The 17,025-nt window shown below is 37.4% G+C and overlaps 1 protein-coding gene across 1 annotated transcript in view; it reads left to right on the top strand.

Moving 5' to 3' along the window:
- Positions 1-11,624, top strand: part of LOC140242473 (centrosomal protein of 41 kDa B-like) — a 36,050-nt gene extending 24,426 nt beyond the window's left edge. Inside the window, exons 4-12 of the mRNA XM_072322209.1 lie at positions 1,198-1,259; positions 5,257-5,309; positions 6,324-6,482; positions 7,493-7,647; positions 8,363-8,430; positions 8,956-9,070; positions 9,563-9,715; positions 10,558-10,614; positions 11,486-11,624. Coding sequence (XP_072178310.1) covers positions 1,198-1,259; positions 5,257-5,309; positions 6,324-6,482; positions 7,493-7,647; positions 8,363-8,430; positions 8,956-9,070; positions 9,563-9,715; positions 10,558-10,614; positions 11,486-11,598 — 935 coding nt within the window. The 3' untranslated portion in view covers positions 11,599-11,624. The remainder of the gene's footprint in view (positions 1-1,197; positions 1,260-5,256; positions 5,310-6,323; positions 6,483-7,492; positions 7,648-8,362; positions 8,431-8,955; positions 9,071-9,562; positions 9,716-10,557; positions 10,615-11,485) is intronic.
- Positions 11,625-17,025: the final 5,401 nt, after the last annotated feature.

Here is a 17,025-nt window from a genome sequence, read left to right as displayed (position 1 = left end):
CTTGACTGCCAACCTGTGTGTATAGTGGCAACCTATTTATAGAGGCCATCATATGTATCCCTATAAAGTGGTCGCTATAGTCGGGTTTGACTGAATCTGTATACAATATACAAAGCAAAGTGTTTGACAGTTTTTCCTGTTGGTAGGGATCCATGAAAGTTGCTATAATACCTGTGGTGACATGTAATGTGTTTAACTTCAACTTAAATAAGCTTTCTGCGATGGATACAGCCTCTCTGGCAAACATATAACAAGCAAGCAAGCCAAAAACAAAAAAAAAATCACATTTAGCTGTGGAATCTCTTCAGGACTAATACCATTTAGCACGACACTCAAACCCAGGCTTGTTCAATATGGCGTTTTATTCATCCGTACAGTAGGACATCATATTGCTCGAGTGGCATTTGTTTCACACAGAGTTTCCACGTTAGACATCATTTGCGGAAACAGGAGACATTTAATAGTGATGAATAGTAAAGCAGGTGACACATAACAGGTTCTTAATTGATGTAGACTAGAAGTGGTAGTATGGTCCTTTGATGTTCAAATTGTTCACATCTGACAGCATGTTAATGCAAAGGGGATGAATAGCAGGTGTACGCTGGCACGAAAGAGGAAAGTGCCACTCACACATTCTATTGTGCGGTGTTTAAATAAAGATTCCATAATCATTCCACCTTCCTGCTGTCATTTGTCTTGATTAATGACGTCAATACAAATGGCTCGATTGGTGAAGGTTAGGCAACCTACAACTCGCTGTTCAGACTTTGCAGAAGTTTATACAGAACAAGAAAAGAATACTGGTACTTAAAGGTGAATTGATAAAGGAAGTAGGGACTGAACATAAAACTGTGAATTGTATTTATCATGTGGAGTGACAGATTTGTGCATTGTTTCCTTCTTTTTTTTTTCCTTCACAGATGATATATAATGCATTGTGATGGATGACGGATGCTTGTGTATGGTGACTCTTGGTGCAGTGAAGAAATTGAATGTGGAAAGGGGTTTCTTTTCTTGCCAGGAAATACTAAATTGCATTTAATTGCAAGGAACTCTTTCAAATACCGAGTAACTTTTGCCTGAAATGAATCTGGATTTATCACAATCAGGAATATTCAACTCACAGTGTAGTGAAGATTCCTGAGTTGTTTTGTGATAATAAGTAACCCTATCATTGTAAACTTCTTGTTTCTTCAGATTACAGATACCGGCCAAATGAGATCTTCAAGCGCATGAAAGTCACAACATTTGTCCAACTGGTGAGTCTGATCCTAAGTCATTGTATGATAGGTAGCACTCACATTTATATACACAAATTTGTCATGAAGTTGTAAAGAGAGGAAAATACACAAAGCAAAGAAATATTAAATGTGTGATACAAAATGTGGCTGACGTGTGTAGAGGTGATGGAATGAAGTTCAAAGTACCACTGCTGTAATATAAAAGAGTGATGGTAATTTATAGAAGTAGTCTTTTCTTTTCTAGTGAGTTGTGATATCAGTTTGTGAAAATGGAATCGTATGTAGGAGGGTGTCGATATTTGCCACTGTTATTTTATAGATTTATTCATGTTAATCAAAATAAAATAATGACACAATATAGTGAAATACAGTATATGATACTTTCAGTGAGAGGTTTGGGTCCCATAGGAAGTACTGCGGATGGGGCCCCTTCAAAAAAGTGTGAGTAAATTAAACGTTAAACTAATTACTAATAGATAGATACTTAAACATGTATAGGATGGCAAGATGAAGCACACACACACACACACACACACACACACACACATATATATACACATACTTATGCAAAATGAGTTTAACTTATCAAAGAAACTAGTAGGTACAATTTTTGATATCTGAGGGACCACACAACTTCAGGACAATCCGTTAACCCGTTGAGGAAAAGTCCCAAGTATACTCGGGCAGGTGTCTATAATGGGGAAATATGCATGTTGTAGCAAAATCAAACCTTCCTCAACGGGTTACGTGTGTGCTCAGTCATTCTGGTTATGCTTTTTCATCATACTCTGATACATTTCTGCGTGGACTCCCTGAGCAACCACCATGGAACTTAGAGGGAAGACCATAATAATGTGGGATATTTCATTGAGAAACATTCAGAAGGTTACAGTAAATTGAACAGACAGTCGAAGTGATTCAGCACTCGCAACCATTGAGCCCCTTGCCATTCCTTCATCATCCACACTTGCGCCTTTGCTTGTGATCAGTTTATACACTGTTCAGAGCAGCTTTTTACGTCATCAATACCAAAGCCTGTTTTGCAAGGAGCAGTATGTTGTTTTCTCTGCGATGGCCCATTGTTTCTTCCCCACCGTTGATTGCTGGAAGACCTCCAGTGTGTGTTTGCATTTCCCTGGGCAGTTGGAGGTTGCAAAAGAATCAAGACAAGTCGCCCCTGAGTGCGATTCTTTTTGTGGCACTGTATCCGTGTTTGTGGACTGTGCTTCCTTTTCAAGAGAGGAAACTCAACTTTTTTTCTACGGATCACCCATATGAGTGTAGTATGGGACAACATAGAGGAGGGGAAAACTGGGACAAGGCTAAAAAAGCCTCACAAAGTTTTCAAGAATCAGTATATTGACAGTCAGTGATTTTCTGCCATTATGACACAAGAAAATCTCTTACTTACATATAAATGAAAGAAGTGCGCAGAATTTTGTCAGTACATGGAGACCATTAATGAATGCCTGTCCTGTTGAATAGATGTTAATTGCTATTGAAAAATCAGATGCTCTCATTCCCTTGAAAACAGCAAATTTGCCACCAAAAATGTTTTATAGCATGTGAATGTATAACGTTATGGTCAATCCATGCAAAAGGCACTTTGAAATGAACGTATGATACACCATACTACATGTCTTCCAGCACATCAACCTTTTATGACTTCTGTGAGTCAACATTATTATTTGTGTTGCGCAGAGGAAATTCAACACATTGGCAGCAAGCAGCTGATGCATTTCCCCGGCTGTCGAGAGCAGACCCTCAACAAACTTCCAATACTAAAATCAGAATAGACTTCTTCAAACATTCATAAACAAATAAAGTGTTGGTGTCTAGCTTTGCTGCTACAGACCAAGCAGTGTGGTATAGCAGACTGCTGGAAATGGTTTAAAAGTAAATAAAGAGAGAGTCTCTCTGAGTAGGGTTTGCATTGTTCTAGCAGTATTTACTGTGCAGACTTTCAGCTGGTGAATCCTCTACAAATATTTGGACTGCGTTATTGGAAAAAGCCTTAGCCAGTGAAATTCATTTGCAAACCAGACCGTGATAGATTTGTCAACATGTCTGACATAATCCTTCATTGAATAACATGAATGTATCATTAAAGACAGTTGAATTTCATCAATAGAAGAGAAGGTCTGTATAATACCTTGCTTTGATGACAGCAATAACCAGTAGCTCACTGTGTTATTACAAACTTGAATCACTCCGGATCACTATTTAGTCATAAATCAACATAATCACCTTCAAAGTGGAGAATGGTATGTCACATTTTGTATCCCAACTATGCAAAGAGGGATATGTTCCTTTGTTTCCATATAGCTGCTCATCAGTGAGCATGTTATTGTTGTCACAGTATTCTTTCAAACTCCCCTGTAGTACTTGGGGAGCAAATCCAGGCACATACTCGTGATATCGCCATGGCAACCAAATCCGGATGCAGAAGTTGCAGAGGATGTTAAAAGCATGCTTTGATACCCTTATTGTATAACTGTCTGCTGTAACAGGTTTCCTAGCAACATTGGACATGAATGCATCAAGCCAGGCCATGCCAATCTGATCGGAGTACAGGGCTTAGATGAGATTGAATATAACATACTTCAATTCTGAAGGTTTAAAGCAAATATCAACTAAGGTTTCAATTTCCTTTTGTACATGTCACTTTCCTTTTTACACAGTGATTAAATTCTCTGACATGTAGTCAGTAATTAAAAGAAAAGATGGTGGAGATAAGGATCCCTACCTAACTCCCTTGCCCCCACCACTTCCATCACTGTCCTTGTTTGTAGTAATCATGTTATGGCAAAACAAGATCATTAAAGAACACATTTGTGAGAGCACACTCCTGTCTTGAAGATGGCATTATTCTAAATATGTATCAAGTACTGTTGAGCTTCAGTGATTTTGTGTTGAGGAGCGTGGTGAGGTACTTGTGTTTCTTGTGCCAGGGGCATTTTGCCTAATTGACTCTGTTGGCATAGTTGCCATATCTACTAGATCGTACCGGTACTTCATTCGTCAGCTTCCAAACATCAGGCCTTTGGCAAGGACATAATAAATCAATCATGTTCAGTGACTTGTCAGTCCACTGCAATAAATAATTTGACTTGATGACAAATTATGGCAGCCTCTCTGCCATTGATGCAGCTACCTGTGAATAATTGTGCAGTTTTTTGTTTTTTATTGTTTTTGCTACAAGCTGTATATCCTGTACATTGTATGTGACCTGCAGATATCCATGAAAACAACAGCTGCCTTATTCACACGTTATCATCACCTCATCAAATATTCAAGAACTTATCCACCAATATTTGCTGTATTATCTTTTGTTTTAGGTGTGGCCTACAATATTCCTGTGAGAATGGATTGGTGTAATTTTGAGATCATTGCAAGTCATCCTCAACCATGTCAAGAGCCATATGATCACAATGGAACATATCCATTCTTCCTATCTTTTTTTTATCATAAGCTTTCTGGATATCACTGTTTAATTGAAATAATGATATTACACATTAATTACTTCAACTTACAACATTGGCTTTCATGTCAGAGTGTTTGAAATGAGAGATTGTTTGGTTGCCCTAGACATTTATGTAAACAATGCTGTAAAGTTCAGTATAACTACTTTTTTGCTCCCAGTGTACTATTATGAGGCATGTTGTGTATCATCCTCCTTGAAAGTGGCACATTCATCAAATGTTGAATACACATACTACTTTTTGGCCTTCATCTTTGCTTTCACACGATGTCCGTTCTGCTGTTCATTTATCATAATGCAGAGATGCACCGTTGAAGGGAATGCATCAATTTCCCTTGATATTGGGCCCGTTTCAAAGTCAATATTAATTATTTATCAGGCATTGAACTTTCTGATGCAGCCAGCCTGCCGCAGCATGCCCTTTGATCGGTACATGCTTTGCTCAGTTGCTAGGTGATGCTTGTGGTTGGTTTCAGGCATTTCCAAGCCTGCTTCATTTAATCACGCACACGCTTTATCCTGTCACTATTCCAGATAATTCAGGTGCACACGCTGAAGCAGGCAGAACGAAGAGAGCAGTTACGCAGTGTATCAGGTGGGCAGAATTTTTTTTCAAATTAATGGACAATGCCCTTTCAAACTTCCAGAATGATTAGGATGCATGCATTGAAAATGCGGGATGATAATGGTGATTTCATTTGAATCATTCATGTAAAATTATAATGATCATGATTATAGTATTGCTAATAATGATAATGCTAGCAGTGATAATAATAGCAATAATAATAATAATAATAATAATAATAATAATAATCTTTTATTATCTTTAGAATCAATTATACTGTAGTTTTAATAGTGTGATGGTGATAATTATGATAATTAGAGTGGAAATAGATAGTAAGCAATGGCCATGTCACTTATTCTCATGTTAGCAGTAAAACAAAACTTGCTTATCCAAAACATAACTGTCTCTCATGGGATTATACACTGACATCTACGTAGAAACATACATATCATTTGGCTATGATGTCACCTGTATTGTACCACTTATCTATCTCATACTTACACAAAAGGGAGCAACTGAAATTTGCTCATTTTTCTTTTAAATCCTTTCACCATGTTCATCATGGAAAATGATATTTGATGTGATTTTTAGCAATATGTGATGGGAACCATGAAGAAAAACAAAATGTTCCTCAAACCCACATGTTCTGTAAATGAAAATCCATGCACAGAACATTTGAGGAGTGAATTTCCACAATCACAGCCATGTGATAATGGGGGCTATAATGAGACAACCTTGTAGTGATATAGCAGCATTCAAATGGTTATTGAATTACCAGTGTTTGTCCAATTTGGTACAAATCTTTCACCAATCTGTTTTTGCCATTGACATTCCATGCAGCTCAGTTTTCTCTTTGCAGACAATTGTCCTCTAATGAACAGTTGATCATTGCTAATACTGAACAGATATCACAGACAGAACATTTCTCATCAGTGCGTGCATGTTAAAATAAGAGTATTTGTGTTTACTAATAACTTGATCCTCCAAAAAGTTTATTCAAGAGCTCTGCAAAATTACCATCTTTTCTTGTGTTTGTGTCCATCACTGAAGCAGGCAGGCCAGAGACCACGGATGTACCCATTAACGGCGGGTGTGGGGATGGCAGGAGTCCTGTGCCCTCGCTGGCCCTTACGGAGGGGGACTTTGGGGGCCATCTGTCTGAGCCCATTCTTTCCCCAAGGTCAACCCTGCAGAGGTAATGCTAAGCTTGCTCCACTCAGTACCCCCCCCCCTGCTGCACCATTCTCTTTAATTGTTGTGTAATTCACATTGGCAAACTTTGAGGGAGTATAAAATGTAGTACCACTACAGTTGCTACATTTCAATGATACAGGAAGTTCCTATTCAAGACATATGGACTTACATTTTAGCTATATGGAAACTGCATTTTGACCAGGAAACTAAAATTAGCCGCATACTGTATATTTTGATCTGTTCTATTTTGTTCTTTCCATCTTGTGGTGTATAATGTGTGGCAGTATTGTGCCCAGTGGTTATGCTTGCAACATGTAAGAATTGAAACCTGAAATTGTTATATACATGTATACTGTACAGTAGTTCTTACAAAAGCGTATGTGTGATTTATAGCAGGCTGTACTAAAAAGCAGTGACTACCATAGTGACCCAAACATGAGTGTAGTAGTTGTAATAGCTTCAAATTGAGATGAAATCTGACCCATATTGAAAGAAAAAGAGATACCAAGGGGAATCATAGAGTTGAATAGTCATTCTGATTCCAGATTTCCAGTTTATGTCCATTGGAAAACACACACATGTGCACTCATATTCAATATATTATGGAGATTGTGAGAATATAGTAATTACTGTAAAACATGAAATATTCGCAGCATGAAATTTTTCGCAAATTGGAGCTGGCGGCCTTTACTGCATCATGAAATTTTAGCGAATTGCCACTGGCATTCAATGCATACGGTGTAGACAAGATCTTTTGCGTGCATTTTAATTTCGCAAACCTTGGCGCTCGTGAAATTCATGAAATCAAAATGCACATGAACATTCCTCGTTTTACAGTACATTAGAATATTAAGATGAGATGAAGAAGCAAATGACCAACGAACAAATATGACAAATTACACACATTTGAAATTACCATTGTGATATCCATTACGTCAGTGTAACATATACTTCTGACAACCTCATTTTAATTTATTGCCGTCTCTGTCCCTGTCGCTCACCATCCTGTAGCGTGATTGCGGGCGTGGGAGAGTTTGACCTGTCGGGGGAGTACGTAGAGGACCCCACACCAAGTCTGGACGCCCCCGAGCCAGTTGAAGACTGCCCATACCTCCTTCTGGACCTGAGGGATCCAGACCTGTACAATGAGTGCCATATCATAACAGGTGGGTGTGAGTCAGTGTCTATTGGCACTGCACTTCAACGGAAAGTTTTGAAGAGTGTTGGCTGGGCTAGGAAGAGAGACTGTCCTGAGGTGCTTTTACTTGACTTCTTAACCAAAGAGGCCATTATTTTGAATACTGTAAAACATAGATATAGATAGTGGCATGAAATTTTCCCGAATTGGAGCCGATGGCCTTTTCCGCGGCATTAAATTTTTTGCGAATTGCCACTGGCATGCAGTGCATATAGTGCAGACAAGAACTTTTGCGCACTTTTATATGTCGCGAATCTTTGCTCTCGTTAATTCACAAAATTAAAATGCATGCGAACGTTCCTCATTTTAGAGTAGTGAAAATACATGTATTATGATATATGAGTGCTTATCATGAAATCTGGTTCATTGTATGTTCAAAGCATTTTTTACTTCAAATCAGGCACCTGTCATTGGTTGATCACAGATATAATTATGTTTTTAACCACAGAATATCTCTGCATGATAAATTGTTAAAATGTAATCACTTCAGATTTTTATCAAACAATGTGTCATTTTTACCAGTACCTACTTTCTTTCACTTCCCTGTACAGACATGCTGTTTGGGGCTTATCTGCTATTGACCACATGAGTTTTATGTACTATATATGTCCCAATATTGTTTCTTTGTTTTTTTTGTTGGGTTTTTTTTTTTATAATCTTCAATTTTCTTTCTCACTTTCCAGCCCAGTCGTACCCATCAGCAATGCTATCAAGGGCAGTCAACAACTTCACCAAGAACATTCTAGATTATGTATCCTTTGCAATTCTTTTCACTCTACTTTATGCTGAAGCAGCCACTAGACTGTACACTTTCGCTACTTAATGGATGGGGGGGGGGGGGGGGGGTCGTTGAAGAATGTTTGATTCTTTAAATACCTTCTCTTTTTTTTTTAGACTGGAAAATAACCTTTGGAGATATTTAGCATACAACCTGTGGATGTGAATAAAGTCTTTGGCAAGCTCAGTATGGAATTATTCATTGCAAAGCTCTTCATTTGAGGTAGTGGTTGGAAATGAAGATATTTTTTTTAAGCATTTTCTTCAAACCACATGCATTGTCCCTTGCAATGTTTGAATAGAGATTAGTTTAATACCATACACAAGGTGGACAGTTAAGATTAAGATCAACACTAAAAGACTACATCATGAAAACCAGTCTTAAAAAGTTGGACTGCTCAAAGGACAGCATAAAGATACAGAAAGATCAAATCTAGACTGTGATGTTAGGAATGCTATAACCCTTCCTAGGAAGTTTCCTTAACCCACATGCCCTCAGCACAACAAACCTGGCAAGATTATTGTCATCTATGACGAGGATGAGAGAATAGCCACGGCGGCAGCACGGACGTTTGTTGAACGAGGAGTGGAAAACATCTTTCTACTGTCTGGTGGTATGTATCTCTCCGCCCAGATTATGATGTGGTCATTGTTCATAGGATGTATAACATCTTTTTTTCTGTCTGTAATTCAAAGATGGATATAAGTAGGGGGAAAAGAGATTTATAGTGTGAACTCTGCTAAAGCAGATAACTTTTTTTTTTCAGACCTAGTTCTTATATATGTATTTTGCAAATACCAAGGATAACAACTTACAGTATATCATAAGACAGTGTTGATTGCAAAATTGTTCTTATTTAAATTTTTAAGGCTGCTATTTACTGTAAATCTATATAACTTGTATAAATCTATGTACCGGTACCGCGTATATATGCATATGTTACTCTACTTTTAGTTATTTCATATTTTATCATTGGAAGGCAAATTTCTGTATGACATACATGTGTATAGAACATGTTATCTCATCTTATGTTCCCCCATCTCTTCCCCTTCTCTTCCCTTCCTGCTTCTTTACTCCTTTTCTCTTCCCCCATTTGTCTGCTCAGGTCTGAAGGTGGCAGCTGAGAAGTTCCCAGGGGGTCTCATCACCGGCACACTGCCCAAGGCATGCCGGCCCCCGCCCCCACCATCACACAAGAAGGTCAAGATCAAGACCCCACCCAAAGTGCCTGCAGACAAGATGGATTTCACCGGCGATGATATCCTTTTAGACCTTCTTCTGTCCACTGCCCATGATGGCCTCCTGCAAGCACAGTTTGTCAAGGTCAAAAGAAAGGACTTCAGCTCACACACCATTTCAGATCAAACATTGATTTTGAGTACAGTCATGACTTGTTGAGCTTGTGAACCCTGATAAGCATCTTACTTGCAGGAGGTTGACTTCCATGAAGTTTGGATGCAGTGAGCCATTAAGCCCCAGAAGCCATATATCTATGGTTTTGTGTTGTATATTGTCATTATTAGTTTCACTATTCATTGTGTTTCATAAAGTAAACTCTCTTTCAGTTGACCCCATTATTTTTCATATGTAACTACTTCAGATTTTCTATAATACATAACTCCTTTAGATTTTCAAAGACTTTATTGCCAAATTTATAACTGATTAATAAGTTGGCAATTCATCTTAGTAGAATAAAGTTACTGTTTCTCTACCAGTTGGCTAATTTTGTTTATATTGTTTGAGTTTGTGCAAACTGAAGTAATTACATCAATGCTTTCTTAATTAAATCACTTCTTTCTAATCTTTCTCCAATATCAGATATGCTGTTAAGTTTAGAAGTGCCAATGGAAGGATGAAACATTATTATTTGTGCAATTGAATTCCCCCAGCATTCAGTAGGTTTAGCAAAAAATCGCCACCTACGGCAAATTCAGTAATAAGCATGTAACATTTCTATGTGAAGATGGAATAATTGTAGGAAGAAGCATAAAGAATATCTTTAATTTGAAAAAAAAGAAGAAGAAAGGATCAAGAATGGAGTGATTGGTATCACAAAATGCACATACTCTCCTTGACTTTATATCTCTTGGCTGTCGCTACATCTGGAGAAGCTGTCCCATCAGCTGGACGAGAGTTTGGTTCCAAAGGACACTGGAAGTAAGTATTTCAAGACACCTTTTTGCTCCTGACTCAGTTGCATCATTTTTTTGACTGTAGATATAATCATGAATGAGCATAAAAATGTGTCACCACCATACTGCAAAACACAGTGCTCTATTATGCTACCAAGAATTGTTGAATTTCAAGTGAATGCGCTCAAGGAGGTTATGTACATTGACAACAAAGAAACAAGGCATAGCGTACAGGGGAAAAAAGCATTACGAAAAACCAAATAGTTTTTCGCAACTTAAAAAAATGGAGATAATGGCCATGAAAGTCTTTAGCCATTCAAAATGTTTTGGTTACCCCAACCACCAAGTGCTCCTTGATTATGTATTGATTTTTTGTTTGTTTGTTTGTTTTGTTTTTTCTGCTAGAGTAAGTCAGTTACCTAGGGGACTCTCAAAATCAGGAGAGTACGCATGTTATATTATCTTGTATTCCTTTCATTGAATATCATCTTCATTTTAGGGAATGAGTTACGAATGTAAGCATCTTACTGTCATGCTTGTGTTACTCAAGACTGAATTGTCCTCGCTGTCTGCACCTTTTGTATCAAAGCCAAAAAACAACAACGACTGTTGCCACTTCAGTCATCAGATATGTCACATGATCAGTTCATGTATGATAACATACCATATTGTTTTATTCTGCATTTTTTCTTCTTCTTTTTTTCTTCTTTTTTTTTTTTGTGATGACGTCATTGAGATCCTAGTGTGATATTTAGCAGACCTCATTGATCAAGAATATAACAGAACTTGTCATTTTGGGCCCAGATTTTTTTACTATGGACGACCGTCACTGACTAAAGTAATAGATATATATCATGGTGATGGTGCTAAAGTTCTGCTGTGCGTTTTTCACAAAGGTCGACTGAGCCGTGCCACCCCGCGCAACCCAGACCCCAACGCGAAAATCATGTCATCCCGATCAGCAACTTCCATGACGAACGTCGTGCCCCACGAACAGCCCTGGAAGTAGGGTGCAGCCATGGCCTAACTGCGGGAAGATGCCACGTGCGTCCCCCCCTAAACTGGCGAAAAATGGAAGAAGAAAGAGCATCAAATATGTGTGCATGTGTGTGTGTGTGTGTGTGTGTGTGTGTGTGAATAGTCTGTGTCTCAAGTGTGTATGATGTAACAAAATGTTGACATGTGCATTTGTATGTGAGCATGTGATGTTTACAGCTTTGTGAAAAAGATACAGGAAAAAAAAAAATGGGTGTGAAGAAGTCTAAAAGATGTAACCACCAGACGGAAGTGCTTATTCCTCACCTGTATTGTGATGGAGAAACCAGTTGCTGCTTTGATAGGGTATACCAGTGCCATATATATATATATAAAGAGTCTGGCCAACTGTTTACTGTGGGTGCCATGTCGTTATTCATCATATCACACGTAAGAGAGTTAGCGTGTATGTTCAGATGTCATAATGAAAGCAAGCAAAGTAGAGCGTTGTAGTTAACAATGGGCACTGCTTATGCGCTCTGTTTGCTAACCACAAGACAGCATGTACAGCTGTAGATCACAAGACCAGTTATTGACCAATCGCAGGCTTCAAAGCTCATAAGCCAAAACTGAGTTTGCCAGACTCTCTTTATGTATGGCACTTGGGTATACCACACCCCCTCAATATCGTTATCAAAAAGAATTGAAAGTTTTTGCAGTTACCAGTACTTCTACTTGTGCATTACAGTACTTCAATGCAGGTTTAGCTGATTGAGTTGATGGAAATTACATGTGAACATGAATGAACATTTTTACCACCTTGTTGTAGAACCCCAGAAAGTAACTCTGCACTATAGTCATTGTGTAGGGAAAATATTCAGATGTATGTATACTACTAGATATGTTTGACAATTGATGTGGAAACATCATTGTTAGTTCTCAATGCCACTCTGTGAATAAGTTAACTTTAATTAGTAGTGGGATATCAAACGTACGGGTTGATAGGGTTTCATTAAAATTAGACGCAAACTATGAACGTTATGGGATATTGAAATATGACCTTTTTTCATGAAAAAGTTAAAGTGGTCGTAGCCACATATGTAAATTACTAGAAGTGATAATGTCATGGCCTTGCAAGTTTCCCATGGACCTACTCACAGATCTACCCTAAATTTCCTCAAATGAATGATTTTTGGATCAAGTTGTTTTTATTGCAACTGATTGACAAAATGTCCTTCACCGGGGGGCATAAATAAAGAGATCAGAACCATCACAGGCTGTTGTGCAGAAGCTTGATAGTCTAGAGAATATGACGCTTGTCTAGCAATCAGGAGGGTGTGGGTTCGAATCCAACCCAAGTATGTAAGCTCATGATTTTTGTCACGGCTGTTACTCAAGCACTGAATGATTAATATGTATTATTTCAATTCATTGAAAAGCAATTTGTCAATTGTATATTTCCTTTTTGTCAAAGTTAAATCAAGAAGAATATCCTCTGTTGTAAATATAGGCAGCATTTTCAGCTACTAGTAATTTTTAATGGGGCATCGGTTCATCCTGTTGAATTATTGACTTAAAAACATGATTGTCAATATATTCTTGTGTTCAAATCGGTGAGAGGGTTATGAGGTGATTACACCATTATATCTGCCAGTTATCACTTAGAATCACAACCAATATCATTTTTTGTGAAAACATGAGAATTTTAAATTCCAAAACTTTCATATTGTATGTTCGCCTCTAATGAATTTTGTGATATGTATTTGATTGATTTTACTCTGTTTATCAAAGTCAAATTAAAGATAGAATGGCATTGACGTTCAAATCCACTTCGTTACGCATACATTTTTATGGTAGTTCCGTAATTTGCACAAAAGCTCTAATAATACTCGTTTTGAAATGAGCTTATTTAATTTACTCGAGCAGCATGTACTAAGGTATTCTTCCTTTGACAAACATTCAAAAATTTCATAATATTAGTTTAGTATTTATTGATCGATGAAAGAGTCGAGGATAATTTCATACTATCATTCTTGGATGGAATCTGAATGCGTCTCTAGGTCTCATGCAAGCCATTGACAATGCATGATCTAGTTGAAATGATACCAGTATGGAATCCACAGAATTCAGTGCCGGATTCTGATATTCAAGGATGCACTGAAAAGTTGAGTGTCTTTGTATCTATGTGTCATGTGTGGACACTTCTGTTTGATGTCTTAATCCTGCACTGTAGCATGTTAGATAACAGCACCTTGAATGCATAGGTAGATTGAATATGAAGGTAATGTGATGTGTTTAAATGCCTTACTGACTTGTTGTATGCTACTGTACTGTTGTGTATCACAAATACAGTGTTATACAAACCACTTTGTGTCTCTTAAAGAGATATCTAAAGGAAAATGAGCCAATGTTTGATTAAATAACAATAACCTCCTCCATGCTTGTAAACATTCTCTTTATAAACGTGAAAATAGTCACACTGGTTCAGTCGGGGTATGTAATTGATTGACTTTTGAGTTAGAGAGAGAATTTAGTCTACATATCTGAAAGCCAGATCTGGTGAGATCCAAAGATTGTGAGGGCATGAGGAAGCTTGGTAAGATAGTGCCTCACATTGCCACCCAACTATAGTCTGTCTGTATTTGTAAATTTGTTTTCCAAAGAGTTGTGTGACACAAGGTTATACTGCAATGTGAGGATAAAGGAGAATGGAGCTACCAGTATTCCACATTGAGAGAGATTTTAATGTGCAATACATGTTGTTCACCTTTCGGTGGGAAAGCTATGATGCCTCAGACAGTGTGTAGTATAATCATTGTAAAGGTACAGCAATTGAACGTTAGCTTTCAGCTTGTGCATATGTTGACCCATCTGATATGGGACAGAGAATATACAGGGGAAACTTGTATAACAAGCACTGATATAATGAGATATTGAATATTACGAGGAAATTTTTGTGGTCTAGATTGGCTCATGAGGTTACAAGCAGTACCGTACATGTGGTAGCGTCTGCTTGTGTGTGTATGTGTGTGTAAATGTATGTGTGTGTGTGTGTCTGTATTTGCATGCCTGTTGTCACAAGAGTTATATTGGTTCTTTGTCTCTTCAAAATAATTGTTGACTCAAAGCAGCAGAACAAAGATATCAGGAGTTTTCTTGAATTGCACCGGCAATATTATTCATATGGAATGTCAAACTGTCTTTGCTTTGAAAAACATTTGAGCTCTTTATCAAAGTAATGTATGAAAGAAGAAAGCATTCTGACAAAGCACACTATAAACATAACAGTTCTGCTCTATTGTGACATGATTAAAATTTCATGCTTGCACATACTAATTCCTTTCGAGGGCATTATCCATCTTTTGCTTATGATTCACATAAATTGGTAGCTAGCGTGCTGTCTTTGTAAGACAAGTGTCCAGCGAACCTGTTTGACCCGTATTGTACAGACTCCAAGCTTCAGACAATGTGGTATTATACTTTGGTGAGATCCTCCAACCCATAATACCAATCTTCAAACCCATATATATTCGATTACCATCTAAGCACCTGCTAATACCAATACATATATGCACAAAATATGAATTATATTGATCCCAAGATACCTGATTCGTGACGCAGGTAGATGTAGGAACTGTTCTGCCATGCATGCGGAGGTAAAAAAATTTGAAAAAATATAAAAAGAAATATTGCACAAGAAACTCCCTGTCTGTGAACACAACTTGTGTCAAGGTATGCATGTATGTAGACCCTGGTTTGTGATAATCAAGTAGCAGTGTCCTGTCATGTATCTACATAATATGATCTCAGTGTTTCACAGCATGGGCTGTGGAAAAACCATGCACTCTTGTGTTGCTGACGTCGGCATGGCCGCACCAGTTACAGAGTATGTATAGTGGCAGGATTGCCTTTAATATTGTGTGCTGCAAATACTAGTAGGCCCCACTCACTCCATTGCTGTCGTGATATGAGATAATTATGCACGACCAAATATGTATGAATATCAGAGTTTGTATGGTAATTGTGTGGATTAATGCTGAATCATCAAAGGGATTCAAAGAAAAGAATGTGATTTACTTTGTTAAGGATTTTCAACGACCTAGTACCAGTTTCCTATTTAATAAAGCCAGATATTTTCACGACATGAAATTAATTTTTTTTTTTTTAGAATTGGAGTCAGTGGCTTTTTTCGCCTCATGAAATTTTTGCCAATTATCACTGGAATTCAACACATATAGAGTAGACAAGAACTATCGCATGCATTTTGATTTTGCTAATCTTGGCTCTTGGCAAATTCACAAAATTGAAATGCACGCAAACATTTCTCCTTTTACAGTATAGACCATATAGATATTACATGTGTGATATGGTTTCAAGCGAGTGATACAACACATTTTGTTTGTCGAGAATGAGAATTTGGTTTATATTCCAATGCCATTTGCTTATACTCTGTCAAATACATGTATTGATATGTTTGAGCAAAGCAACAGAAGATTTGACTCTACAGCAATGTTCTGGAGTGGCAAAACAATATACACCTCTTTGGCAATGGATGTGCAGTAAGGAGTCAGTACATGTATGTCTTGATTTTTAAAAGACTAAGATATGTCAGCCTGCTGGTTAAATTAATTTTAACACCGAGATGACTATTGCATTACCCTAATCATTCAAATGCAAGTTGTATATTGTGATGCCTCGTTGTGCTGTAATATAATGTACATTATTATTGAATAATTTGTTTTCCATAGTACGTACTGTCACAGATGTGTACATAGCGATTTATTCTAGTCACGAATAAACTTATTTGTGTTTATTAAAATTAGATGTCCTGTTATCGCTAAACAATGTCACATATTTTATATAAGCCATTTAGTATGTGTGTTAGTGTATATATATATATATATATATATTTATATATATATATATACATATATACACAAACATACATACATAAAGTTTTATATATTTGTATTTTGTGTATTGTCAAAGTGGATAGTTTTGCGCGAGTATTTTTTTGTGCTCAGCCAAGACGAGTTTTGTGTGTTTTTATTTCTATGGAATCAAAACATAAAATACTGGAACACATATTAATATAATAATAATTAATTTAATATCGCTCTAGTTTCTGGTTGCGCGAAATGTGCAAAAATTTCACCACCACGAAAATGTCCACTTTAACAGTATTTATTCATTTAACAGGAGTGCACTGTATAATTTAATTTGGGTATGGTGGGGGTCTTTCAGTTGCTGTTCTATTTTTTGCCCTAATGACTTTGTTTCTATTCTACCACTCTCTCATCTCCCTTCTTCCCCCCCCCCCCTTTCATGCACCTCCCTTACATTACATGTCCTCTCACGCTCACACAGTAACAACATCGTCATCTTCACCACCCAGAAGTTCAAGCACAGTACTTTCCACACAAACACAACATTCAATGAACAAGACATGGCGTGGATGAAC

The sequence above is a fragment of the Diadema setosum genome, chromosome 2, assembly GCF_964275005.1.
Source record: "Diadema setosum chromosome 2, eeDiaSeto1, whole genome shotgun sequence".
NCBI classification, from domain to species: Eukaryota; Metazoa; Echinodermata; class Echinoidea; order Diadematoida; family Diadematidae; genus Diadema; species Diadema setosum.
This window is presented reverse-complemented; position numbering and strand designations above follow the sequence as displayed.